A 25,293-nucleotide genomic window follows, 5' to 3' on the forward strand; every position below is an offset into this window, starting at 1 on the left:
TAATATTCTATTGCTAATTAATTATATATATATATATATATATATATATATATATATATATATATATATATATATATATATGACTTTTAGCAATCATTCGAATTTTGCCATCTTGTGCACACAAGATCGAAAATAATTTTTTTATCGATAAATACAATTTTGTGGACCCCCATTGAAATTTGTTGGCTCCCTCCATGCGAATCAGCTGTTAAGATGTTTACGTGCCTTCAATTTGGAAGTAAACACATTTAAAAACATTAATTATCAAATAAAACCGATTTAATTACTTAAAAATATTATATTTCTGGTGTCCTGCCGCTGAACAACAACTACCCCATTAGTTAATGTTTAAAATACATACGGCAACATAAAATTAACAATATGGTAAGTAAATACCGTACTAACACGCTTTTATTATGCCTTTATTAACAATTACAACGCTTTCAGGATGCCCTTGAACCGGATGTGTTTACCTCCCAAACCAAGGAACTAACCGCAGAGGAGAGGCAAAAACTGGAGGACCAAAACAAACGTGGTTTCGTGACCGAATTTAAGGCCAACAAGTTGGAAATTGATGCCCAAAGAAACTGGGACATATTCTACAAACGGAATGAAACGCGCTTCTTCAAGGACCGCCACTGGACCACGAGGGAGTTCAAAGAACTGCTAGACCAGGAAACAAGCAGCGACAAGCGGACGCTTTTGGAAGTAGGCTGCGGTGTCGGAAACCTCGTGTTCCCGCTACTCGAGGAGCAGACCAGCGAGGAAGGTTGCTTCAGTAGCGGCAGATTCTACTTTTACGCCTGCGACTTCTCACCCCGAGCCGTTGACTTTGTGCGCTCCAATCCGTTGTACAATCCCAGCCAGATAACCGCGTTTCAGTGCGACATCACGACGCAACAGGTGCACGAGCACATACCGGAAGGAAGCCTCGATGTCTGCACCATGATCTTTGTACTTTCGGCCATACATCCACACAAATTTGGGGATGTGGTGCTAAATCTGTGGAAGTTACTCAAGCCAGGCGGACTGGTGCTGTTCAGGGACTACGGGCTGTACGACATGGCGCAGCTCCGCTTTAAGCCGGGCAACAAGATAGCCGAGAATCTGTACGTGCGTCAGGACGGGACCCGCAGCTACTTCTTCTCCGAGCAGGAGGTATCTCAGCTATTCCAAGCCAATGGCTTCGAGATAATAAACAATGCCTATGTGCATCGGCGGACACTGAATCTCAAGGAGGGCGTGGACGTGCCGCGCATCTTCCTGCAGGGTAAGTTCCGAAAGAAGAACGAAGAGTTACGTATTTAGTTGTTGTATTTATTTTAAATCAATAACATGGTTCAAGTCAACGTTCAATAAATATTTGTATGTATATATTAGTTTACTCATGCCTGTATATATGTATATATATGCTAATAAGTGACAGAACTAATCCGGTTTCCTGTAGAATTCAATTGAAGTTACCTGGTGGACCCAACGATGGCCGAATGTGTGTCTGCTGCCTTGCCTTAAAACAAGTGAAATGCACCGGGGATGTGTGTGTGTGTGTATCTGTTTCTGCTGCTCCCCGAAAATGGAGCATCGTTTTTTCCTCTAATTTGAGGCAATTTGCATGCAGCAGAGAGTTTTGTGTATATAACTGTTGTGACGTCGTAGCAACACTTAGCCTAACCAACAATTGGGCTTTGGAATATATGATAGATAATACATACATGCGCACGAACAACTAAGGAAACCCATCATCAAATTTAACAAATTCAAACGATCCTTAATCCATAAAGTCGAATCAACTGTCCCGCCGCCTCCGGCTCCCGTTACGGATAATACACAGTGGTTGAGGTGGCGAATACATAAATAGTAGGGGCGGCAAAGGAGTAGCTGGCTCAAACGATCCTTAATCCTTCACCACCGCCGGAGCCCTTGCAATGGTTGTAAGTATATATATACTTGATACTTGAATTTGGCTAATCGGTTTGCACACTCTATTCCGCCGTCGCCGCTGTCAGGCCGTGCTCGGTCAGCTTGCCGCCGTTGCTGCTGCTGTGGCCCAGCGGCGCCATTTCGATGCTGGAGTCGAAACTCTTGGTGAGCAGGTCACTGCTGGTCACCGAGTTGGTGGTGCTGCTCAGCGCGGGCAGGGGTGTGACATTCACTGCCATTACTCCATCGTTGAGGTCGCTGTCCACACTGAAACTGTTGCTTCCATTCTCGTTGATCAGCGAAAGCGTCTGCAGGGGCAGGACATCGCCGGCTGTTGGTTGCATCCCTACATCCCCACTTGTAGAGTTCGCACTGGGAGTTTCTGCCTGCAACTGGAGCAACGAATTGCGCTGCGTGTGTTTGTCGAACTTACGCTGCGGCGGCTTTGGCGGCTCCTTGTCCTTTTCCTTCTCCTTATCCTTGGACTTCTTGAAGCCGGCAATGAGCGCCTTGTGTGCCTGCGCCTTAATCCCCTCCATGCTGGGTCGCATGATGGATGTACGCGATCCGGAGCTCTCCTTCTCCTTTGTCGATGGGGACTCCTTAGAGCCGGGCTCTGCCTCCTCCGTCACGCTGGCCAGCTGCTGCGGCGCCTGTTGCATGGTAAGGTCTTGCACCTGGATGGGTATGTCGTCGGGCAGTTTTTTCGTACGGAAGGAGGCGTTCGTAATCATGGATTTTGACACAGATGTGGTCACTGTCGTGGTGGCCGGCGTCAAGGCCACACTGAGGCCCATGGGGCCGTCGTTGGGCTGACCGGAAGGATTGGCGTGTAGCGAGTTGCGCACCGCACTGGTCACCAGGATCAGCTCCGAGTACATCTCATAGGTGGCCCGGTTGTGGATGTCGTCCAGCGTCTGAATGGCTATCGTGCCATAGCCATTAAACATGGCAAAATAAATGGCGTGAACCAGCTCGATAAGGAAGGCGGCGGACAGAGGAATGCGTGGCGAGGAGGGCTTGGGGAAGGGGGTTCCCGTTGCCGGATCGGAGCTGCAAATGGAAAAGGGTAACTACACAAGCTTATCCTTTTGTGAGGCTCTCTATTTACCCATAGCTCATGCGGTGGCCGTGGCCTGACTTCGTGGTGAAGCCCTGGTTGACCAGCTGCGACGTAACGCGGCAAAGGTGGAGCAGCGAGGACTTCTGCGTCTGGCTAACCTGCTGGTTGTAGCAGAAGAGCAGCGCCGTGAGGATGCGCATGCGGTTCTGGGCGTGTATTGACTCGATGCGCTGGTGCGGACCCCACTTGACCTCCCGATTACAGTTCTCCTCCCATCGCCGCAGGTCCGTCATGGGCAGGTTTTTCAGCTCGTGGTAGACGGACGTCTGGGCCAGGATAGGCATGCGGAAGGCCACCACGCGCTGGCCGCCATCGTCGGTGGACACCTCGCCGTTGTAAATGCAGATGAGCAGCGTCTCCACGCCGCGGGCCGCCTTCTTATCGCCCCCGGCCACCGAGTGCAGGTACGTGTAGATGAGCACCGGAATGAACTGCAGCGGAAACTTGTGTAGGGTTAACTCCGACGAGCGGTAAAAGGCCAGCAGCTGCTGGCAGATGTCGTGCACCATCGCCTCATTGCGTTGCCGCTCGTTGAAAATGGTGAAGATGGCCTCAGCAATCTCCGGGTCCGTTTCATGCTCCACTACGAAGGCTTCCGCCTCGGCCGGCTGGCCCCGCGTCCGCTGGTAGTCCGCCAGCCAGTCCCGCACCAGTTCAGCCATCGTCCTCACCTACAGCAGCTGCAGCAACGGTCTGGAATCATAGTGTAACAGAAAATCCACTGCCAATGTCAGACGTTCAGGCCTTCAGTCATCGTTGCCTATACGCACCTTGACCCTGGTTGGCAGCTGGGAATCTATCAATAGCTGCTGCTTCTGTGTTTGCGAGTTGAGTTCAGGTGTCTTATATCCGGAGCGCCGCGGGTTATGTGGTACCAGTGGCTAATTAATTTATCACCCGTCTCTCCACTGCTGCTCCCTCTTAATTTTTTTCCCCAAATAAACCAGGGCTGCAGTGCATTGATTATGGACAGGGCTGGCTCGTAGTCTTTGCAAGCCCTGGTTGGTTCAGTGCTGCCACACTTTTGAATTTTAAATTGATAAGGCGGTCAATGAAAAAAAACCTGATATTTGAAAATTTAATAAAAAAAAATGAAAGATAATTCTCAATTCTAGAAATGCGTTGTAGGTTATTTATTGCATTACTATTCTTATGCTTGATTACACATGTTATAGTACATATATTTATTGCTTCCATGTAATTTTGCTTGGTACGTATTTTCTAATGAGTACATATTTTTGTAAATAACACTAAAATGGGAGCATTTTCCTTTTACTTAAATCTAGTTTTAAATTTGAGTTACCAATCTAATAGAGGTCTTTTGTGGCATAAAGCATTGCTGGATTTAAAGGATGGACTCGTTATGGCACGCTAATCTCTTAAAATGTCAAGCTATTTAAAAAAATAATGGGGTCACTTCATCATTCTCTTCACAATGTCCACGGGAAAGGGGAAGACATATGATCTGGTCTGATCGTTGCATATGGTGTTCAGTGTTTGCAGATAGCGAAGTTGCAGAGCAATCGGATTGGTCTCCATGATGTCTGCCGCCTCTTTTAGCGCCGTAACTGCATCCCGTTCGCCCTGGGCGGCGGCCACTTTGGCCTTGGCCTCTCGCATCGCCTCCTGCTCTACAGCCAGGGCGCGTTTAAGTTGTTCGGGCATGAAGATCTCCTTGCTAGTAGATGATAGATCATTGGGCATTAGATAGTCGGGGAAAAAACCGGTATTAATTACATTTCTACGCGCTCAACACGCACGCCCCACGCCTCCGTGGTAGTGTACAGAATGGCCTCAATCTGACTGGATAAATACTCCTTGGAAGCCAGCAGATCCATTAGCTTGTGCGTGCCGGCCACGTTCCGAAGTGTGGTCATGGAAAGCTTCTCAACGGCGTCCTGGGCATCCGACACCTGCATTATCGCATCGTACGGACTCTTGATGCTGAAGTACACCACTCCATCAATGCTGATAGTCACCATGTCCCGCGTAAGGATCTCCTGCCGTTCCAAGCTGAATGAACTGGTGCGCATGTCCACTATACGCAGTACGTCTATGCAGGGCACTAGGAAAATAACGCCGGGTCCGCAAGGCTTCGGTCGCAAGCGACCCAGGCGCATCACCACGCCACGTTGGAACTCGTTCAAGACCCTGATGCAGCACAAGAGGGACCAGGGCAACAGAATGGCGATCATAATGAGGGACAGCACGTAAAAGGTCTTCTCCATGCAACTGGGAGGTACATTCTCGGCTGGCGAACACTGCGATTAGTCTCGAACTGCGCGGCCGATACGGGGAAAACTCACACGTTTTCACATTTCGTTGCGGCAATGGCGATTCGTCGTGAAAGATATTCAGCGAGGAGCTCTGAGCCAGAACCCCTGGTTCAGGCTCTGTGGATTTCTTCTCCATTACAGTGGATTTAGAAAAGTGATAGTGTATTATTCTAGGATTATGTCAACGTGAGCAATGAATTCGTCCAAAATGACAGCAAAAGGAAACGCTCACGACTTTGGCTAGTTGCTGGAGAAGGAATGGATTCCGTTTCGGTATCGCTAGCTAGGCGAATAATGCATATCCTGGGCCGGCTCCACGCGTCTTCGGGGCCGCCAAACCTCTAGCAAACGCATCATGAAATGGGCTACCACAAAAAACACCAAGAACCAGGATCCGTGCTGCCACACTGCGTACACCAGCTCGCTGGTGGTAAAGGAACGCTCCTGCATAACGCGATCGTAGACCTTTACGGTGCGCAGGGCTACATCCTCCCAGTTGTAGAGCGTCTCCACCAGCTCGTTGCATCTGTATGGACAAAGCACTGGCTTTGTGTGGCCCTTCTGGTCCAAGACCGTTTGGGGCAGTTGGGTCGTGGAAGTGGTAGTTGATTTCGTCTTGTTTACCTTATTTCGTCGCCGCTTTCCGCGTCCATTGGCCTCCGTTGGCACGTGACCATTTGCCACCGAAGTCGCAGGAGGATTGACTTTAAACGAGCACCTCAGATGCCTCTCGATGGCCACTAAAATGCCAGTGTATATGGCGTCAATTTCCGGCTCTGCCAGCAGTATCAAGCTTTTGGGCAGAACCTCTGGAATGCCGCCGACACTGGTGGAGACTACCTGCAGCCCGCAGGCGGCTGCCTCAACGATAGCCATGCAGTAGGCCTCCGTTAGAGACGTATTCACGAAGATGTGGCCTCGCACTAGGTGGTCACGCACTTGGGAATGCTCCACAGCACCCACCATTTCCACTCGGTTTTGCATGTTTGACTTCTCGCGAATCTCCTCCAGCAGATCCCGCTTCGGGCCGTCGCCCACAATTATGAAGTGCACATAAGGCATGTTCTTGAAACGCGGAATAATGCCTGCTAATAGATCAATGCCTTTCCGGTAGACGAGGCGTGAGGCCACCACAATATTAACTGCGAAAAGTAAGGATTAACTTGACAATATGACCGTTGTGCTTTATTTGCTTACTCGTGCCATTACTGGGTCGCTGTTGAGGATCGGGGGTAAACAAGGCAGTGTCGACAGCATTGGGAATAACCGACACACGGTGCTTGGCCACTCGGGCTCTCAAGACCGTGTTCTCCTTGCCGATGTGCGACACACATATAGCATGGTTGACCATGCCCAGGTTTACCTCCAGCAGGTTATTGGTCAGGGCAGCCGAGAGATCCGCGAAGCCAAACAAACTGTGATCAGTGAAGACAGTCTGGAAGAAAGACGAAAAAGAGAATTAGTTTAAGAATTCCCTTTGCTGTTTGAGGCTAACCTTCAAGCCGAGCAGGGACCCCACCATCAGCGCCTCATGGGCCAAAGCGCTGAAGGCCGAGTGCCCGTGGACCACGTCAACGCGCTCTCGCAGCAGCACCGCCCTTAGCATGGGCACATTGCAGACGGCAGTGGGCAAGATGCACTGGTTGTAGCAAACTTTGATGGGCAGATAGTAGACCTTCATGCCGCCCGTTACGTAGCGGACGCCACTGCAGTCTCCATATGCGTGGGTCAGCACCACAACCTATTGCTTAGAGGCTTAATAAAAATCATTATATTTGTGGGTCGCTTCCAACTCGCCTTGTGGCCCTGCCTAAGCAGCATTTGCGATAGGTTGTACACGTGCTCCTCCACGCCGCCGATGCTCGGGTAGAAGAAGTCCGACACCATGCAGATCCGCATCTTTCAGTCTTTATCTCTTTCTCCAGATGAAAAGTTCTCATTCCTTGAAATCAAGCCTAAAAAAATTGCCAAACAAAATTAACATAAATGCTGGTAGTGTGACCAGATCTTTAACAACTAACAGACTTGAAACAGCTGATTAATTGATTGCCAGAACAGCCCTCTCGATATATCGATACAATCACGAGAGCCCACTCACGAATCGTTGCACTGTTGGGAAAAGTTTTGTGTGTTTTTTGTTGCGTTTTCTTCTTCATGGCTGAAACATGCAGAATTCCAAGGCCAAAATGGACGAATTCAAGAGCAAATTCATGGACCTGCTGCACAAACAGGTAACCAGTAGCAAAATGGCTGTGTAATGGCCGGAAGTAATCAGTTTCCCATCCTGCTATTGTCTTGTTCCGCCCACCAAAATCACGCACACATAGACGAACCGACAAATGAAAATTCCTGCCATGGGCTTTTCGGATTACTTCATCCAAACGGTGACCACGGACACCTCGCCCAGCCATGAAGCGGATGCCACGGATGCGGCCACCGCCGCGGGACAAACAAACGCACAAAAGTCGGACCAGGAAATCCTGGAGGGCATAGAGCAGTGCTACTACAGCCCCGACAGCAACCCACAGCTGTACGAGCTCAAGGTAAGCAGGTGCTGGCAGCTGTGACAAGCCACTGATTAACTGCTCCATACGATCTCCCGCAGAAAGTTCTCAACGATGGCATCGATAACGAGCTCATCGAGGTCACAATTGCACAACTGCGCACCCAGCAGAAGGTTCTGACCAAACAGGTTCTGCAGAACATACTGGAGCAGAGAAATGCTTGCAGCAGTGAGTTCGCGGCCATCAACGACACCCAGAAGAAGCTGGAGGAGTCGCTGTGGACGTGTCAGAAGGCGAGATCCTACCTGAACTTCGCTCGGACCAACCTGACTACCACGAGCCTGGAGATTCTGGCCAGCTATCGCAAGCGAGAGGTGCTCAAGGAGGTGTTGGACACCCTGGTGGCTATCAAGAAGCTGGTTAGAGGTGATATTAAACATTCTGTAGCCCAATTTAATCCTAAAGTCCTTTCAGCGCACCACCGACGTGGAGGTGCAAAAGCTGCTGGCGGACCACAACTACAGCGCTGCTATCGCCCTGCTGCTGCAGTGCAAGAGCTCGGCGGAGGCCTACATGCAGTTCAACTGCGTGCAATCGCTCTCCAAGAAGCTGCAAGAGACCATGCTGCTTATGGAGTTCCAACTGGACACCGTGCTCAACGAGATGGTCCTCGGCTTTGATGGTCGGAAGTATGCCAAGCTGCAGGAGGCCTACAAACTGGCCAACAAGTCGCTAATGGCAATGGACCAGCTGCACATCAACTACATCTCGGCTATACACTCTTCGGTGAACGCCGTGCTGCGCGGATACAGCGATCCCGGTCAGGATGACCAGGCCAAGCCGCTCTACGAACAGCTGTGCGAGCAGCTGAGTGTGGAGAAGCTACTGCCCTGTTTAATCAGTCTGTGCAAAACATTTTGGACCATTCTAGCCTCCTACTACCAGGTGGTGATGTGGCATAACAACTACAAACTGTATGGACAGGACGAGGAGGACTCACCCGATGTTTACATTCAGCAGAAGCTGAAAAAGGGACAGTCACGCGTGTGGAACGACATTCTGACCAAGGTGTGCCTGTTCCTGCAGGCGGCCAAGCTGAAGACGCTCAAGTACGACCAGTTTATCCAGGTGCTGTCCGTGGTGCAGCGCCTAAAGAAGGTCGGCTTGGAGTTCTGTGGCGAGCAATCGGAGAAGTTAATTGAGACGATGGAGCAGCAGACCGAGGAGTTCTTCCGGCGCTATCACATCTGTTGTGTGGAGGAGATCTGTCTGTTCCTGGACAACGAGTCCTGGACACCGGTGGACTCTTTTGCGCACATTCTCCAATTGCCTGTGAGATCCAAGATACTGAATTGTGTTGATTGGAACTTCGAATTCTGAAGCTAACCCTTGATTATCCACAGGACTTCCGGTCGGTCCGTCACACTCTGAGACGCCACAAATCTCCGACAACGGCCTTGCTGGCCTCCTCCTCCAATAATTCCCCCATCAGTAACAATAACTGCGACGAGCTAGTGTCCGTGCACTCCCAGGATGGTGGCGGTAGCTCAATCTACGGTTCCTATGGATACTTTTTACGGTTCTCTGAAAAGAGTTCGCCCTTTGACGGCGGCCTGGACGCTGCCATGCTGGAGGAGGACATTCTCTCGGGCATTGTGGACGAGGCTTCGTGCTACTTCAGCGAGGAGAGCGACGACGAGCAGAAGAGCCTTCAGAGCAAGGAATTTGACGACACCAACAAGTAGGAGTAGAGTCTTGATCTGCCTAAAGCATTTTATATGGTATTCATCTTTCCATAGCCAACTACTGGTGAACAATACCGCCTTGAATGTGCTACGCTGCATTGGGAGATATCTGCAGATGTGCAAGCTTTTGCACTGCATCTCTCCGAAGATAGTGGCCAGCATGCTGGAGCTGATTGACTTTTACGCGTATGCCGTGCACGAGATCTTTGGCAAGGACGCGGTATGTAATTCCTTTGCTTTAATTCTTCAATCTTACTGAAATCTAAACCCTTTCCAGCTGGTGGCCACAGATAATTTGCATACGCCGCGGCTGGAGCAACGCATGCGTGCGGTGGAGGTTAATGTCCTGCCTCAAATCAAGCTATGGCCCCTCAACTTTTCCTCACTGGTAGGATTCTCATTGAGCAAATCTATGAGTTCCAGTTTTATTATTTAAGTTCATTTGCAGGCCAACAACGAGCTTGCCAACCCTGACACACTGTACGGGCTCTCCCAGCGCATCGTGGCGGTGGAGGCGGGACGCAGCATGCTTCAGCAGTTTCACATTCTTCAGAATTATCTCAACCATTTACTGCCGCTCGCCGAGCGTCCCGCATTGAGCAGCTACTTGGAGTACACTGAGTATATGGCGGATCTGGCCAAACCCGTTTACACGTGCGTCACTTCGCGCGTCATCGATCTGTCGGCGATTCTGGCCCAGATGGCCAAGGTCAAGTGGGATGTGAATCATGTGATACACCAGCACAGCAGCTACAGCGATGTGCTGAACAGAGTAAGGAGCGGACAAGCCTTGGGGTACAAGTAGCTAATTACAAATACTTACTTGCAGAACATACAGAGCTTCGCCATGTGCCTGGAGGAAATCGCCAAGGAGGTACCGGTGCCCAGCAAACCCGTGTGGAATTCCATGGCCCATGTGGCCACCCATCTGCTGGTGGAGGGGTGCGACTAAATGTTATTCTATATTCTCAATGCGAATTATAATTTTCAATTTTTAAAGGTTCTCCAATGTGAAGAAATGCTCGGCGGGCGGACGAGCTCTCATGCAGCTGGACTTTGCTAACTTTATGTCGTTCCTCGAGCTTATCTCGAACCAGAAGTACCCGCAGCACCGCTCCTACGTGGATGTGTTCATCAAGACCTACTACTTTGCGCCCGAGCAGTTCGATGAGTGGATCGAACAGCAGCGCCTGGCCGACGAGTACTCCACGAAACAGCTAACCAATCTGATTCAGTGCATCTGTGTCAGCGACAAACGGACGCGCCAAAGGTTGCTGCAACTCCTCGATGGCGGTATAAGCAATGGCAATGGCTTGGCCATGTCACCACAGAAGAACAACTCGGAATCCGTTTCCGGCTCGAATCTAAGCAGCGTTATCTGAGCTCCTCTTGAATATCATTTTATATTATTTATTTTGTTATAACCCGCGGCTAACCCTGTTGTTAGTAGATCAATCTCGTGACATTCTCTCTGTGTATTTAACATTCCGTTTAGTGCAAATTAACCTTGTGTTTAGGCTTAAAGATTTATGATACCTTAGTTTTACAGGCGATCTCCATGATGTACTTCTTTTCGAACTTCGAATCTCTCTCTCCGTGAACCGTTTATTTAATCCTGACTCCTTGAGTGCAATCTGTTCTTTATTCTTCTTTGCTCTCTCAGATGCAACGTGACTTAAGTACCTTGAGAAAGCAGATAAACATACATATATATATATATAATTATATACACACAAAACACTATGATTAAGATGCATGCCTGAATACCTATTTATTTTTACCACCTATTTTGTAATATTTATTTGCAGCAGGAAACAATGGACAAATAATTGTAAATCAACTCAAATGCAACACGAACACACATAAAGCATAAACTAACTATTTAATAACTGTAACTACACTAGCAAAGATTACATATTTTGAGATATGCATATTACAAACAGTAAGCAAGTTCGTTCTTTATCCTTGGGGGATGATGGATTCAAATTAACATAATCACATATACACAAATTTATGTGTCAGCATTTAACTGTCAAATTCAAACAAAATCAAAACGAATAGGAGTAAACTACACAGTTCACTTAATAATACGGAACCGTCCGGATGTCTTTTGTGTTTTTCAATCGTTGACTCTGAAACGTGCTTTGTTGTCTCTCAGACAACGGACCTAGATCATTTTTAATAAGTTTGTTCTTCGTCTCCTTGAAACGGAGGCAGGTGGTGCCATTGATTTGCTCGGAGTCCGCCAAATCGCAGAACTTGTAAAACTTCGGGTGTTGTTCTATTGTACTGGAGTATGTCTACGTGAAGCCTCAGTGCACGAAGCTGGACTGGTCGCCCATCGAGGTGGTGTGAATCTGCAATTTGTGGAGTGGAGTGTCTTTGCAAATGGTAGGAATGTTGTCCCGCCCTGCGTGTTCTCCAGTTCTTTCCTGTGAAAAGCATATTTGTGGTCCAATCTTGTTTTCCAAAGATTAACTGTCGTTTTGAATTTCAATTCGAATTTCAACCGACAGGGCTTAGACTATCGATAAGAGCTATCGGAAACACTGTAGCCCTGGTGTTAGCTCTCAGAGCAGTTGCCAGCCCTAGCGAGGTGCATGAAAATTAGCGCGAAAGGAAGCCAAAACATAAAATCCTTTGTTAACAGTGTACGGCGCAGCATGGAAAACCAAATAAACTCGGAGATGAACAAGCGGGAGATGCGCTCATTCCTGGTTGCCCGTGAACCCTCCATCGACCGCCGCTATCGCCCGCGCCCCAACAAAAAGATGCGTCTGTTTGAACACATCCAGGAGTCGGAGGAGGAGAGCTTTTCCGAAGGGTCGGAAACTGAATCGGAGTACACGGCGAGTGGCGTCGATACTGCGTCCACCGCAACGAGCAACGCCGAGAGTACGAGCCTGGAGACGGGGCCTCAAGTCTTCCTGCGCTTGCGTCCCGTTAACGAATCCTCAAAGGCGTATTCAATCTCTGATGATGGGAACGTGCTCATCACCAGCTACAAGGTGGACTCGACCAGCAACAATGTGAACCGCATGGAGAAGCATTTCGGCTTCACCTCAATCTTCGATAGCTATGTGGACCAGCGCGACATTTACGACATTTGCGTGGGACCCAGGATCTGCGAGGAAGAGTGCGTGACCATTATGACCTACGGCACATCGGGATCTGGAAAAACCTACACACTGCTTGGTAAGTACCTCTGTACCTCGCTTTTCTTCGCTCATTAATAAATCAAAAACTTCCTTAGGTGATGATGTGAGCGCTGGCATCATTCCCCGTGCCCTGGAGAATATTTTTACCATCTGCAAAGACTCGGTGTACCACTCACCCAAGCTAAAGCTGATCAATGGCTGCATTGTCTTTCTGCAGGACGACGCCTCCCTTAAGGAGCTGCAGATACGTAAGAAGCTGCTGGATCTGAGTCCTGACATGGGCGCCCCTTACCAGCGGCTAAGGCAGATGATTAACGATGATCACACGTTCGAGACAAAGCAGACCAGTGACGAGTCCGTTCTGATTTGGGTATCCTTTGTGGAAATCTATAACGAGCTGGTGCACGATCTGTTGGCCATCCCACCGAAACAGACAAAGATGGTTGAGGGGCCACGTAAGAACCTTAAGGTCGTCTGCAATAAGGGCCATGTGTTCGTCAAGGGTCTAACCAGTGTCTTTGTAAAGAGCAGCGAAGAAGCGCTAAGATTACTGCGCTTGGGCCAACAACGTTCCACATACGCCGCCACCTCGGTGAATGCCAATTCCAGTCGATCGCATTGCGTCTTTACCGTAGACATACTCAAGTACAACCGATCGGGCATCACCACACAGAGTTCGTACAAGTTCTGCGACTTGGCGGGCTCCGAGCGAGTAAACAACACTGGCACCACTGGCCTCCGACTCAAGGAAGCCAAGAACATCAACACATCACTAATGGTTCTGGGCCGTTGCCTGGATGCGGCTAGCACGGCTCAGAAGAAGAAAAACGCCGATGTCATTCCATACCGGGACTCCAAGCTTACGATGCTGCTGCAGGCGGCGCTGTTGGGCAAGGAGAAGCTGGCAATGATCGTCACGGTCACTCCTGTGGACAAATACTATGAGGAGAATCTGAATGTACTGAACTTCGCATCAATTGCAAAGAATATTGTGTTCAAGGAGCCGGTAATCAAGCAGCATCGTATCAGCTACGCCGGATTCATGGAGTTTTCGAAAATGGCATCTGACGAGGGCGGCAACGAGTACACAAAGGAGCTGGAGGATGAGATCGTCAACCTTCAGCTGGAGGTTGAGCGCCTTAAGCACGATCATGTGTTGCAGATGCAGTTGCTGGAAGAGAAGCTGCGCAAGGAACTGACCGAAACGTACCAGGAGATAATCCAGAACAACAAGAAACAGCACGAGGATGAGTGCGAGAAGAGACTGCTGATTGCTGGACGGGAAGCAGAGTTCAAGGTTCGTCAAGCTTTTACAAAATATGTTGGTAAATATTAATCACCGATGTTCTGCAGCTCTCCGCTCAAAAGCGTCGCTATGAGGAGCAAATCGAAGACCTTAAGGACGAGATTGAAGACCTAAAGAATCCCACCAGTGGCAGGGAAAGTGGGGATGAAGACCCTGATGAGTCAGGGTCACCCATCGAGATCATCGATGACGATGAGTAGTTTATATATATATTTTAAATCTTAATCGTTAAAGTTCTTTATGTTAATTTGCTCCATAATTGTTGATAAAATTAATTGAATTGTCGAATAAATGTGTGAATCCAAGTCTTTTCCAGATCATTTCCAGCAAGAAGACTAGCAAGGAAACAGCCACGAGCACTCCGTAGGCCAGCCACACCCATTGCAGATCGTCCAGCCGCAGCGCAGCACATCCCTTCACATCTTCCGTAAGACTGGGATCCTCTAGGCCGGCCAAACCCGCCTCCGTCATATCGTAGTGATGCATTCCCACCCAGAACTGGTACAACCCATTGGCCCTTATCTCCAGTATCAGCTTACTGACTGGCTCAGCGAGCCAGGAACTCTGCGGCCACTGAAACGAGAGCAGGGCCAGCGACCAAAGGCAAGCGTCTGTGGAGTATATGAAGAGCTGCCGGGTGAACCGCTTCTGCTGCTCATTGAAGAGCGTCCAGTGCAGTCGAGAGGCGAAGTAGGCACTGCTGGCGTTACCGCCACTCCTCAAGTGGTGGTACTCACTCACATTGACGACCAAGAGGTTGAGGTGCTTGTCCACCACTGTGTGCAAGTCCTCGGGCGTGGTCACCAGGGGCATTCGTGTTCGCCGCATATCGGCGAAGCTTTGCGCCTGAAACTCCCGCGGGGGATGTGCCATCATGGTCTCTAGAGCCGCTTCGAAGATACTGCTTACATTGAGACCCACGATACCAAGTATCAGGTAGATCCATCGACTAGAATTGCCTCTCCTTGGCCAGGACAGCATGAAGGACTGGCCCAGAACCCCACGCAAAGCCCTATCGTTCAGCAGGAAATCTACGAGACGGACATTGTCGCTCCTCAACACTCGAAGTAAGCACAAAACCAAGCCAAATGCATAAACAATGGTCACGGCCAGAATCATATTGGTAGCGCTGCTGAGGTGCCAATAGATGTCCTTCAGTGGAATCTCCTGGGCCACGGGTATCATTAGGCAAATGTGGGTCAGCTCAAGAGGATAGCTTGTGCGTGGCAACTGGTCTTCTCGCTCCAGCATCGACATACTCGCCGAGACATCAATGCAGATTTCTTTGTCCAGCTCTCGAAGTTCGTTCGTTTGAAGGAACCGTCCGGGAGTGACCTCCTCAGTCAACTGCAGTGTGGCGTTCAGTTTCCAGGCCAAAACGTGAATGAAACGTCCAACGGATCCGGCCAGGATTTTCTTACCCGTGCGTCTGTTCACATACAGGATCGAGCGCGGCAACCATCGGTCGGGAATCACAATCAATGGATGACCCTGCATGTTGGGTGATTGCTTTTCAAAGATGTGGGATGATTGTAATGGCTTTTGTTCCGTTCGAAAGATAGGATATCGGTAATATCTGTAGAAGTATATCCGCTCATCGGAAGCCGAGAGGCAAACTACGTTTTGAATACGAAAATCATAACTGGCTTGAAGAAGAGCGTCCATTCTGTTACGATCTGATGAACTGTTGGCTAAATACAATACAACATGTTGTTGGGGAAACCCCTCCAGTGAAGTGGCCAAATTTTGGAGTAATTTACGGTCAAATTGCAGCTCACGTCCAGGCAAACACAGAACATGCAAAGGTCAGGAGAACTGCTGGAGTATCGGGTGAACATCTATGGCTGAGCGTATTACCACCGGAATTTTGGGATTTCCATAGATATCCGTTAACCAGGATGCGGGACAGTAGTCATTGTAGATTACCAGCACAGAAAGCGAAGATTCCTCAGTAGCCCGAAAGATTAATTCCACGGGAGAGCCACAGACAGCCCTGATTAAAACGGGTATGCAAGCGAGGATGAACTTCAGAGCTGTCCACATCTTAGGCCTTTCCACTTATGGTTGTCTCTTGATAGCCGCAATTACTTATATTGTTGGTGAATTCCTCCAAGTCATTACGCCGAAAAAGAAGGCGTTATCCCAAAGAACAAAGGACTCTTTAACGCCCCCCAATGATAAGGCGATATATAATATTCATTGTTAGTTTAGTTAAAGTTGCTTATTAGCTAGTTAAGGGTGTGTTGGAGCATTTGGTAGTGGTAGCATTCCTGAAATGCCGTCTCGCCTGGAAAGTGATTATGCTAATACCCAGTTCACTGACTTCGTTATCGCTCCTTCTCCGGTTTGACCACATGTACAAGTGTAAGTTTTTGCAGAATCGGCAAATAATTAGGTGACAAATATCGGTGGCAATGTTTAATGTTTGGTTAACAAGTCTGGGCCGCCCTGTCCCCAAATATTTACCAGCCAATTAATTGCTGTTGTTTGCTCCCCGCTCTCGAGTCAGATTCTTTTTATTGGGGGCCGTGAGGCACCTAAATAAGGTGGTTTTTTTTCCAGATCAGAGAGATAAGTGCTCGGAACGAAGAGAGCAATGACAATACCGTTCTCAAAAGAAAGCATTTCCATTAGGAGACCACCCTATAAACTTGAGCTGTCTGGGTAAACAATTTGGCGAAAGAGCATTTGTTTTCACTCAGCAAATATTGTTGTAGTAAAACTTCTTAATGAATGGAAATTGCGCGTTTAGTTTGTAGTTATATATATTTCTTTTGAGTCTCTTAAATTACAACTGCAATAAAGCACTACATTTACCTAAGAACTTGATAGACATCGACTGGATTTGTTATCTGTCTGCGAAGATAGGCTGCTGCAAAAGAGCAAACCATGTTCTTATCTATGTATATATATAAATTTTCCATAATGAAACAAATATGAAGCTTGTTTGGGGAAGCCAAAGCAAAAATCTATTATAACTAAGCCAAAAATGCATTAATTTTAATTCGGAAAGCTTTCCTATGTTAGTTTTTATTGGTTTAACAAATTTGTATACTCAATATAAAATGTTAAAAAATTTAATTTTTTTTATAAAATTTATAAAAATTATATTTTTTTTATAAAATGTTCAAAAATTATAAAAATATATATTTTCTTCCCAATACGGCTAGATCGATCCGTCTGTTCCTGCTGATCAAAAATATATATAATTAATGGGGTCGGAAACGGCTCCTTCACTGAGCTGCAACATCCTGACTGTATAGGTATATAAACGCTCATTTGTAGGCTATATATAAAAAGCTAGCTGTCAATTTAGCAAAGTAGTGTTGGAAAGCTTTGAACAACTTTGACATGTGTCTGAAAATGACAGTGCAATTTCTCAAGCGTCATCATAAAATTTACTGGCGGTGCATTATTTAAATAATTTTAGTAGCAAGAGTAAGCTTTTTCTTCAGTAAAGGTTACATGCTTGATTTTTCTTAAATACTTTTTCCATGGTTTAGAAGATGTCTGATCAATTGGAATCGGTGGAAATGGACTGCTCGGAGGAAATAGTTTCCGCTGAGGAACCGGAAACCTCTGGCAATCCGGAAGCGGATGATAGCACCTTTAAGGTGCCCTTGCCGCCGAAGCTCGATAGTCCGGGCTACGCCGCGAAGAACACCCTATCCGGACACACGTTATGCGTCACGTCCGTAAAGTTCCGTCCGGATGGCGAGCAGCTGGTCAGCGGCTCGGCGGACAAGCTCCTGATGCTGTGGGACGTTAAGACGGCCAAGTCCCAGCAATCGATGTCGGGGCACACGGTGGGAATCAATGATTTGGCCTGGTCGCAGGAACACCACTTGGCCAGCTGCAGCGACGACAAGACCGTGCGTCTGTGGGATCATCGCATTGAAAAGTGTCAAAAAGTCCTGGAAGGGCACAGCCGGCAAGTTTTCGCGTGCCGCTTCAATCCATCGGGAAACTTGCTGGCCTCTTGCAGCTACGATGAAACAGTTCGCCTGTGGGATGTACGCACGACCCGGACCCTCAAGGTGGTGACAGCTCATCAGGATCCCATTACCTCGCTGGACTTCAACCGCGATGGCACTCTCTTTGCAACCAGCAGCTTTGACGGTCTGATCCGCGTGTGGGACACAGCCTCCTTTCAGCTGCTAAAGACGCTTATCGATTCCGACAACTCGCCTGTGGGCTATGTTAAGTTCTCACCCAACGGCAGATATGTGCTGGCCTCCACTCTCAACTCCACCCTGAGGCTGTGGAACTTCTTCAAGGCGAAGTGCCTGCGCTCCTACCGCGGCCATGTGAACGAGGCCTACTGCATCAATTCAAACTTCTCGATCACGGGCGGCATCTGGATCGTGTCTGGCAGCGAGGACAAGTCGCTATGCATCTGGAAGCTACAGACCAAGGAGCTGGTTCAGAAGGCGGACACCGAAGGGGACCAGGTGATCTGCACCGACTGTCATCCCAAGGAGAATGTGATAGCCACCGGGGCCCTGCAGAACGGCTTCACCGTCAAGCTGTGGAAGAGCAGCGAGGAGACTCCTTCGGTTCAGTCATAAGAAATGGTTCGGTTCTCAAGAAATTGGAGTAAGATTGAGTTAGGATAGGATAGCCTTTGATGTGGCTTTATTAATGTGCCCTCTGTTCTGCGGAGCAAGTGCCAAAGTTATCTCTGTAATTGTTGATCGCGGGAATATAACTTGGCTAACAAGATAAGCTGCCTCGGTTACTGGAACTGGCACTTGTTAGTACCTGCTCTTGTAAATCATATATGGCCAACACACGAGCGGCAGTGCAATACCGCTCACGAGCGTCGCCGACGTCTTTCTCGGCGGCAGTCGCGTTTAGAGCGGCGTACTGAGCGGTTGCCTAAGCTCACGGTATCGTTATATTGATTGCCCGATCTCCGATCGTGCTCAGTTAGTTTTCCGAACGCGGAACACTCGCATCTCCGCTATGAGGGCCAACGATGGTGAGTAACTGGTCCCCCTGGGGTTTTCCGGCTGCGCATTCTCAGGGTCAGTGTGCATTGCGGATTTATTACAAGAAAGTGGGTCTGTAATCGGAGTGTTTGCCTATGTTCAAATACGTGCCAATTCATAAAATAGTATCTCAAGGAGGGGGTCTTATCTCCGTGGGGTAGTCCAGTCTACCGGTTCCCAACCGATAAGATGACCAGGCCAATGTCAATAAAAACAAGTTCGCCAGATGTCCGAGCCCAGTTGCTGCCAGGGAAGATTAGCTTTTGAGGAAGAGGAGGGGTTATCGCACTGGTGGACACTGATCGAAAAGCTTCTATGGCTTCACAGATAATCTCTATCGGGAGCAGTTGCCCAGCCTTGGCTCCCTTATCAGGGATGGAGGTCGCAAGCTGTGTCGGCCGGCGACCGTGACCAGCAAGTTCCCGATCCTCAGCTGGCTGCCTCGTTACCGGCTGGAGTACATCATGCAGGACTTTATCGCTGGCTTCACCGTGGGCCTAACCACCATCCCGCAGGCGATCGCCTATGGCGTGGTGGCCGGCCTAGAGCCGCAGTACGGCTTGTACTCGGCGTTCATGGGATGCTTCACCTACATCGTTTTCGGCTCCTGCAAGGATGTCACCATTGGTAAGTGATTATATTTTGTTGAGTTGAGTAAGGGTGCTAATTTTCTATTGCTTCTTGTGTAGCCACCACTGCCATCATGGCCCTGATGGTCAACCAGTATGCCACCATCAGTCCGGATTATGCTGTTCTCGTATGCTTCCTGGCTGGCTGCATTGTCCTGCTGCTCGGCCTGCTCAACATGGGTGTGCTGGTGCGCTTCATCTCGATCCCCGTGATCACAGGCTTCACCATGGCGGCGGCCACCACGATAGGCAGTGCCCAGATTAACAATATTGTGGGACTGGCCAGTAAGTATGGGTTAGGTACTCCATATACATTAAAATTTTATGAATCCATGTACTTAACAGGTCCTTCGAATGACTTGCTGCCCGCCTGGAAGAACTTCTTCACGCACTTGGACTCTATAAGGATCTGGGACGCCTTACTGGGTATCTCTTCACTTGTTTTCCTGCTTCTCATGACGGTAAATATATAAATTAATACCGATCACACTCTTCACTTTAAACCTCTAGAGGACCTAGTAATTATTGAAATATATTGCCAACAGCTCGTCAAGGACATCAAGTGGGGCAATCGCATATTCTGGAAGTACTTAGGCCTCTCACGCAATGCCCTGGCCGTGATCTTTGGCACCTTCCTAGCCTACATCCTGAGCAGAGATGGAAATCAACCCTTCCGGGTCACCGGCAACATTACAGCCGGAGTGCCGCCCTTTCGATTGCCACCCTTCAGCACCACCGTGGATGGAGAGTACGTGTCCTTTGGCGATATGATCAGCACAGTGGGCGCTTCATTGGGTTCCATTCCGCTGATCTCGATTCTGGAAATTGTGGCTATATCGAAGGCATTTTGTAGGTTCCTATAGGTTTTCTTCCTTTTCTTTTCTAATTAAGAAGAATTTTTCATTTCCAGCCAAAGGAAAGATTGTGGATGCCTCGCAGGAGATGGTGGCTCTGGGCATGTGTAACATCATGGGCAGCTTCGTGCTGTCCATGCCCGTGACCGGATCCTTCACCCGCACTGCTGTGAATAATGCCAGCGGAGTGAAGACACCTCTGGGAGGAGCAGTAACTGGCACCTTGGTGCTCATGGCCCTGGCATTCCTCACCCAAACCTTTTACTTTATACCCAAGTGCACCCTGGCTGCCATCATTATAGCGGCCATGATATCCCTGGTGGAGCTGCACAAGATCAAGGACATGTGGCTGTCGAAGAGTAAGCTTACATTTTAGCAATTGTAATTGTGTTAAAAATTCCACAATAACATATTCCAGAGAAGGACCTGTTTCCCTTTACGGTCACCCTTATCACATGCATGTTCTGGAGCTTGGAGTATGGTATTCTGTGCGGCATTGCTGCCAATATGGTGTACATCCTCTACAGCAGTGCACGTCCTCAGGTGGACATCAATTTGGTGAAGGTCAATGGCCATGAAGTGGGTCTGGTGGATGTAAAACAGAAGCTGGACTATGCTTCTGCAGAGTACCTCAAGGAGAAGGTAGTTCGCTTCCTTAACCACCAGAACGGAGAGACCCAGTTGGTGGTCATTCGGGGCGAGGAGATCAACTCTATCGACTACACAGTCGCCATGGTAACTAGTTTTAATCGACTGATTAACCCTGTAACTAATCTCAATTAATTCCTTCCTAGAACAGTGTAACCATGAAGGGCGATCTAGAGGCCCTAAATTGCGCCATGATCTGCTGGAACTGGAACATTGCGTCAGCCGGTGTGGTCTGCCGCCTGAAGACTGACCTGAGGCCCATCTTTAAGTTCGATGTGACGCTGGAGGAGGTGGTGGCCGGACACTTTGATAGTCCCTCTCACACAGCGTCCACCGTGACCATGGAGGCATAGAAAACTTAGGTTTTACTAAGATCAAAGCTGAAAGTATTACCTCAAGATCACAACTAAATAGAGTCGCATTTAAGAACATAATACCCACTCGAGAGGCGACAACTTGTCTGTCCAGGGGAAGAGCCAGGGCTCTAGGACTACGTGTGGAAAGTGGACGAGAAATTCCTGGGAGAAACCGAAGAGGCATTATGTCACAATAGTTGGACAGGGGAATTAATTGAGCAGTAAACCGCAGAATGCCCAGACTCGCAGACTGCCTGTCTGCCTTTCCTCGGACCTTTCTCCGAACCTCTGTCAGCGGCGAAAGTAATTTATGGCCGTTTATGGCCGCCACTTCACATCGAGTGGCCTGCCCGATGGAAGGAGGAGATTCCCTGCAAACCAAAAGAAAACGAGTTCTTGGAAGCCAGACACACAGTCTCATCTTTATTTATTAGCCTTGGACTCCGATGCATAATTACCGAGAACCCGTTGGCCGGTGGGATCGAATGGGCTGCGCAAGTGGCAGTCGGCGCGGTACCTCTTGCCCAAGATATCCACCTCGTATTCCCCGCCCTTGATGTACTTGACATCGATGAGCTGGCCATCGGGTCGGGAGATGTAGGCCTGACCCAGGGACTTGCCCAGAGTATAAGCATACTCTGCACGGCGAAGAATGCCCACCGGCTCACCGTTGCGGTAGACTCCCTCCAGGCCCCATATGGGCACCTGATCCTGGAGTGTCAGGTAGACCAGGCGCTTCTTCAAGCCCTCCGATCGCTGTTGTTCGATGGCCGCCTTGCCCCGGTAGTCAGCTCCGTTGCGGCGACAGGTGAATCCCAAACCAGCCTCCAGGGGAGTGTCATCCGGCCGAAGATCGAAGCTCCACAGATGGTAGCCCTTCTCGCTGCTGAGCGAGTACAGCGAGCGGTAGCCAGCATTGCGCAGATCCTGCCCAGCTCCCGCCTTCATTAGGTTCCTATAGACAGCGACACAGTCCTTCTTGGGCACATGGAGTTCGTAGCCCAGTTCGCCCACGAAGCTCACCCGGAGCAGACGCACGCCCACATCCCCAAAGGTGGCCAGTCGTGTGCTGTTCGGGGGCACCTGCTCGTCGGATAGATCGCAGTCGATCAGGGGCTGAAGGATGTTCCGGCTGTTGGGTCCCTGGATGGAGATGACACCCAGCTCGGCCGTCAAGTCCTTGAGATTGGCATTGAATCCCTTCCTCCGGATCTCGGCCTGGAGAGCGCTGTACGTGTAAAAGGCTGAGGCGCCGCCAGCCACAATATAGTATCCCTGACCATTGATTTTGGGATCGTGGACTTGTCCGGAGCCAGACTCTAGACGGGAAATGGTTACGTCCGCCTCTACGCCACCAGTATCATTGAGGGCGCAGGTGTAAACGGTTCTGGGAATAGGGAAAAATTTATACAAGGGGTCCGGAGGGTATTGCTTGAAACTCACTTGCTGGGCTCTCGATTCGTGTTGGCGGAGAAGAGCCAATCGGCGGCCTCCTGGGCCTGAGGACCATCTAGCAGCAGCTTGGCGAAGTAGCTCATGTTGAAGACGACGGCGTTGTTGCGGCAGGCCAAGGCCTCCGATCCGATCTGAACGAAAAGAGTGTTTTTATATAATCTGTGTAACCATAAGAAATTCCTTCCACTTACCAATTCATGATGCTCCGAGAACCTGCTATAGTGCAAATCTCCGTCCAGTACCCGCTCGTACTCGCTGTCCTCGATCCTTTGGTGGCCATAGCTGCCATACCAGTCGTAGGGCAGAACCACCGCCTTTTTGGAGTTGGGAGGAAGGAAGAAGCCAGGCCGCTCCCAGCCTTGTTTCTCCTCCATCACTGCGCCCGCCTGCATCATTTCGTCGTGAAGCGGATCCTTTTGGAAATCACGTCCCGCCAAGGGCTGGTCATATTTGAACACCATGCTATAGTTCTTCACGTAGCTCTCGTGCGACTTCTCCCTGATCCATTGCGTGGCCTTGCCCTGCTCCTGGGTGAAGCGTCGCAGATCGAAACCGAACATGGGCAGGTCCGGCTGTCCCTTGGTGACCCAGAGGGCCGTCTGCTCGCCACACCCGCCGCCGAACATCATGCCCGCCGAGTTGAAGCCGCAGTTGTGGTAGAGCCCGCTCAGAACGGGATCGGGACCCATGAGGGGCTTGTGGTCGGGCGTGAAGGATTCGGGACCACACACCGTGCTCTTGACTCCGTACTTGGCATAGCTGGGACACAATTTCTGGGCGCCCTCCACATGGGCCTCGAACACGGACCAGTCCAGCTCGTATAGGCCAAAGTGGAAGTCCTTGGGCACTGGGTCCAGGAGTATGGGATTCGGCTCATAGCCACCCATGCAAATGGCATCGCCCTGAATCCGGAAGTAGGTGGAGTAATCGTGATCCCTGATGTTGGGCAATCCGCGCACGCCCGGTATCGACTCGGACACAATGTAGGCATGCTTCATGGGCACCAGCGGCAGGTGGGAGCCGTGCTTGGCCACCAGATCGCGTCCCCAAACGCCTGTGGCATTCACCACCTTCTCGGACCTGATATCGCCAAAAGAAGTGGACACACCCACTACCTTCTTACCCTTGGAGGTCTGTTCCAGGAGGAGGTCATCCACGCCACAGTTCTCTATCACCTGGGCGCCCAGATTGGTGGCTGCTTTCTTGAGAGCCGCACAGAGCATTGCAGGATCCATGACACCATCGCCGGGTGAGTAGAGGGCTCCCACAAAGGCCGAGGGATCGAGGAGGGGAAACAGCTTCTGGGTCTCCTCTGGATTCAGCACCTGATTCTCAATGCCCAGAGCAGAGCCCACCGTGGCCAGCCTTCGGTACTCGTCCAGTCGCGTTTCGTTGTGCGCGATGAAGATGCCTCCGTTTTGTATCCAACCCGGATCTAGATCCGTTTCCTCCTCCAATTGTTGCAGCATCCGGCGCGAATTGGCCAGAAGCTGGATGTCAACATCGTTGGGACGAAGGCGCCACAACAGGCCGGCGGTGTGCCAGGTGGTGCCAGCCGTGAGTTGGGCACGCTCCAGAAGCACGGCCTTGACACCACGTCGGGCCAGGTGGTATAAAGTGTGGCAGCCGGCGGACCCGCCGCCAATCACCACCACATCCGTCGATGAGGGCAGCGATCCACTGGGCTCCTTTCGTGGTGCTCCTCCTTCTCCCACTCCTCTGGTTTGCTTGCTCATCCCCCGGCGGGATGCCTGCTGCAGGATGCGTTGGCGCCACATTTCGAGCTGCTACCGCGCGCCACGACTCAAGATTTTAAACTGAATTTTGTGAAATCAGAATACAATCCGCCAGCGGTAATCTCCCCCTGAATGGGTCTGATGAACCCCATGGGTCAGCATCCTGATAAACCTGATGACGTCTTGGCTATAGTCTGAGGGCCTAATCAAGGCTAAAGCTCTCTCTAGATTCCTTATCAGGGGGGTGTGCCTGCCAAGCAGTAAAATTAGTTCGGATTAGGTCAAAAAACAATTTAATCGTAGCGATTTGAGTTTATATATAGAATTGTTTTTCAATTCGTTTCGATTTTAAATTTTGGATTTTAATTTATGATTAAAATTTATTTAAAAATGGGATTGCGACAAATAAACTGTAGATTTTCAGGGTTTCAAACAGTTTATTTCATCAGTTTACACTTTCAAAAATTGATATTTTCAAGGTTTTGAAATCGTATATTAAATGTCTTATAATTTTTAGGAAATAATCTTTAAGAGTTTTTAATGCTCACTTTCACATTAATAATTTAATTTTCTATATTAATCCAATATCATA

The 25,293-nt window shown here is 49.4% G+C and overlaps 10 protein-coding genes across 11 annotated transcripts; 5 read left to right on the forward strand and 5 right to left on the reverse strand.

The window, feature by feature from the left end:
• Positions 1 to 168: 168 nt before the first annotated feature.
• Positions 169 to 1,659, forward strand: LOC110188735 (tRNA N(3)-cytidine methyltransferase METTL6). The gene is made up of 2 exons (XM_020958571.2): positions 169 to 384; positions 448 to 1,659. Exons 1-2 carry the CDS (start codon positions 382 to 384, stop codon positions 1,306 to 1,308), a joined length of 864 nt encoding a protein of 287 aa, XP_020814230.2. The 5' UTR covers positions 169 to 381; the 3' UTR covers positions 1,309 to 1,659.
• Positions 1,297 to 4,016, reverse strand: Hyccin (PI4KA lipid kinase complex subunit hyccin). Its single transcript, XM_020958585.2, has 3 exons — positions 3,814 to 4,016; positions 3,032 to 3,736; positions 1,297 to 2,973 (listed from the first exon to the last, which is right to left on the reverse strand). The coding sequence occupies exons 2-3, from the start codon at positions 3,703 to 3,705 to the stop codon at positions 1,983 to 1,985; spliced, it is 1,665 nt and encodes a 554-aa protein (XP_020814244.2). The 5' UTR covers positions 3,706 to 3,736; positions 3,814 to 4,016; the 3' UTR covers positions 1,297 to 1,982.
• Positions 4,017 to 4,161: 145 nt separating this feature from the next.
• LOC110189871 (band 7 protein AGAP004871) lies at positions 4,162 to 5,597 on the reverse strand. The gene is made up of 3 exons (XM_020960102.2): positions 5,350 to 5,597; positions 4,781 to 5,294; positions 4,162 to 4,721 (listed from the first exon to the last, which is right to left on the reverse strand). Exons 1-3 carry the CDS (start codon positions 5,453 to 5,455, stop codon positions 4,457 to 4,459), a joined length of 885 nt encoding a protein of 294 aa, XP_020815761.2. The 5' UTR covers positions 5,456 to 5,597; the 3' UTR covers positions 4,162 to 4,456.
• On the reverse strand, positions 5,465 to 7,351 carry PIG-A (phosphatidylinositol glycan anchor biosynthesis class A). Its single transcript, XM_020960087.2, has 4 exons — positions 7,117 to 7,351; positions 6,815 to 7,060; positions 6,517 to 6,754; positions 5,465 to 6,461 (listed from the first exon to the last, which is right to left on the reverse strand). Exons 1-4 carry the CDS (start codon positions 7,216 to 7,218, stop codon positions 5,599 to 5,601), a joined length of 1,449 nt encoding a protein of 482 aa, XP_020815746.2. The 5' UTR covers positions 7,219 to 7,351; the 3' UTR covers positions 5,465 to 5,598.
• A 29-nt stretch (positions 7,352 to 7,380) lies between these two features.
• Vps50 (vacuolar protein sorting 50) lies at positions 7,381 to 11,514 on the forward strand. The gene is made up of 10 exons (XM_020959380.2): positions 7,381 to 7,550; positions 7,647 to 7,862; positions 7,925 to 8,242; positions 8,298 to 9,155; positions 9,227 to 9,564; positions 9,623 to 9,788; positions 9,846 to 9,956; positions 10,017 to 10,340; positions 10,398 to 10,510; positions 10,569 to 11,514. The coding sequence occupies exons 1-10, from the start codon at positions 7,485 to 7,487 to the stop codon at positions 10,948 to 10,950; spliced, it is 2,892 nt and encodes a 963-aa protein (XP_020815039.2). The 5' UTR covers positions 7,381 to 7,484; the 3' UTR covers positions 10,951 to 11,514.
• A 126-nt stretch (positions 11,515 to 11,640) lies between these two features.
• On the forward strand, positions 11,641 to 14,337 carry sub (kinesin family member subito). Its single transcript, XM_020961105.2, has 3 exons — positions 11,641 to 12,763; positions 12,822 to 14,023; positions 14,080 to 14,337. Exons 1-3 carry the CDS (start codon positions 12,169 to 12,171, stop codon positions 14,230 to 14,232), a joined length of 1,950 nt encoding a protein of 649 aa, XP_020816764.2. The 5' UTR covers positions 11,641 to 12,168; the 3' UTR covers positions 14,233 to 14,337.
• On the reverse strand, positions 14,265 to 16,216 carry Ir54a (Ionotropic receptor 54a). Its single transcript, XM_020962303.2, is given in 1 exon segment — positions 14,265 to 16,216. A coding segment is annotated over 1 exon segment (1,800 nt). The 5' UTR covers positions 16,076 to 16,216; the 3' UTR covers positions 14,265 to 14,275.
• Positions 16,217 to 17,338: 1,122 nt separating this feature from the next.
• LOC110191157 (WD repeat-containing protein wdr-5.2) lies at positions 17,339 to 18,776 on the forward strand. 2 transcript variants are annotated; one of them, XM_020961914.2, is made up of 2 exons: positions 17,339 to 17,470; positions 17,536 to 18,776. In XM_020961914.2, exon 2 carries the CDS (start codon positions 17,539 to 17,541, stop codon positions 18,598 to 18,600), a length of 1,062 nt encoding a protein of 353 aa, XP_020817573.2. In that variant the 5' UTR covers positions 17,339 to 17,470; positions 17,536 to 17,538; the 3' UTR covers positions 18,601 to 18,776. The 2 variants fall into 2 exon arrangements, with proteins under 2 accessions (XP_020817573.2, XP_086688101.1); XM_086831975.1 differs by having other exon boundaries at positions 17,539 to 18,776.
• A 94-nt stretch (positions 18,777 to 18,870) lies between these two features.
• Positions 18,871 to 21,588, forward strand: LOC110191127 (sodium-independent sulfate anion transporter). Its single transcript, XM_020961880.2, has 8 exons — positions 18,871 to 19,013; positions 19,351 to 19,650; positions 19,713 to 19,937; positions 19,998 to 20,113; positions 20,198 to 20,501; positions 20,563 to 20,865; positions 20,925 to 21,241; positions 21,301 to 21,588. Exons 1-8 carry the CDS (start codon positions 18,998 to 19,000, stop codon positions 21,505 to 21,507), a joined length of 1,788 nt encoding a protein of 595 aa, XP_020817539.2. The 5' UTR covers positions 18,871 to 18,997; the 3' UTR covers positions 21,508 to 21,588.
• A 315-nt stretch (positions 21,589 to 21,903) lies between these two features.
• Positions 21,904 to 24,895, reverse strand: Sardh (Sarcosine dehydrogenase). The gene is made up of 3 exons (XM_020961879.2): positions 23,157 to 24,895; positions 22,954 to 23,096; positions 21,904 to 22,897 (listed from the first exon to the last, which is right to left on the reverse strand). The coding sequence occupies exons 1-3, from the start codon at positions 24,741 to 24,743 to the stop codon at positions 21,934 to 21,936; spliced, it is 2,694 nt and encodes an 897-aa protein (XP_020817538.2). The 5' UTR covers positions 24,744 to 24,895; the 3' UTR covers positions 21,904 to 21,933.
• Between the last annotated feature and the right edge of the window lie 398 nt (positions 24,896 to 25,293).

The sequence above is a fragment of the Drosophila serrata genome, unplaced genomic scaffold (assembly GCF_035046125.1).
Source record: "Drosophila serrata isolate PLE 108 unplaced genomic scaffold, ASM3504612v1 contig_26, whole genome shotgun sequence".
NCBI lineage: Eukaryota > Metazoa > Arthropoda > Insecta > Diptera > Drosophilidae > Drosophila > Drosophila serrata.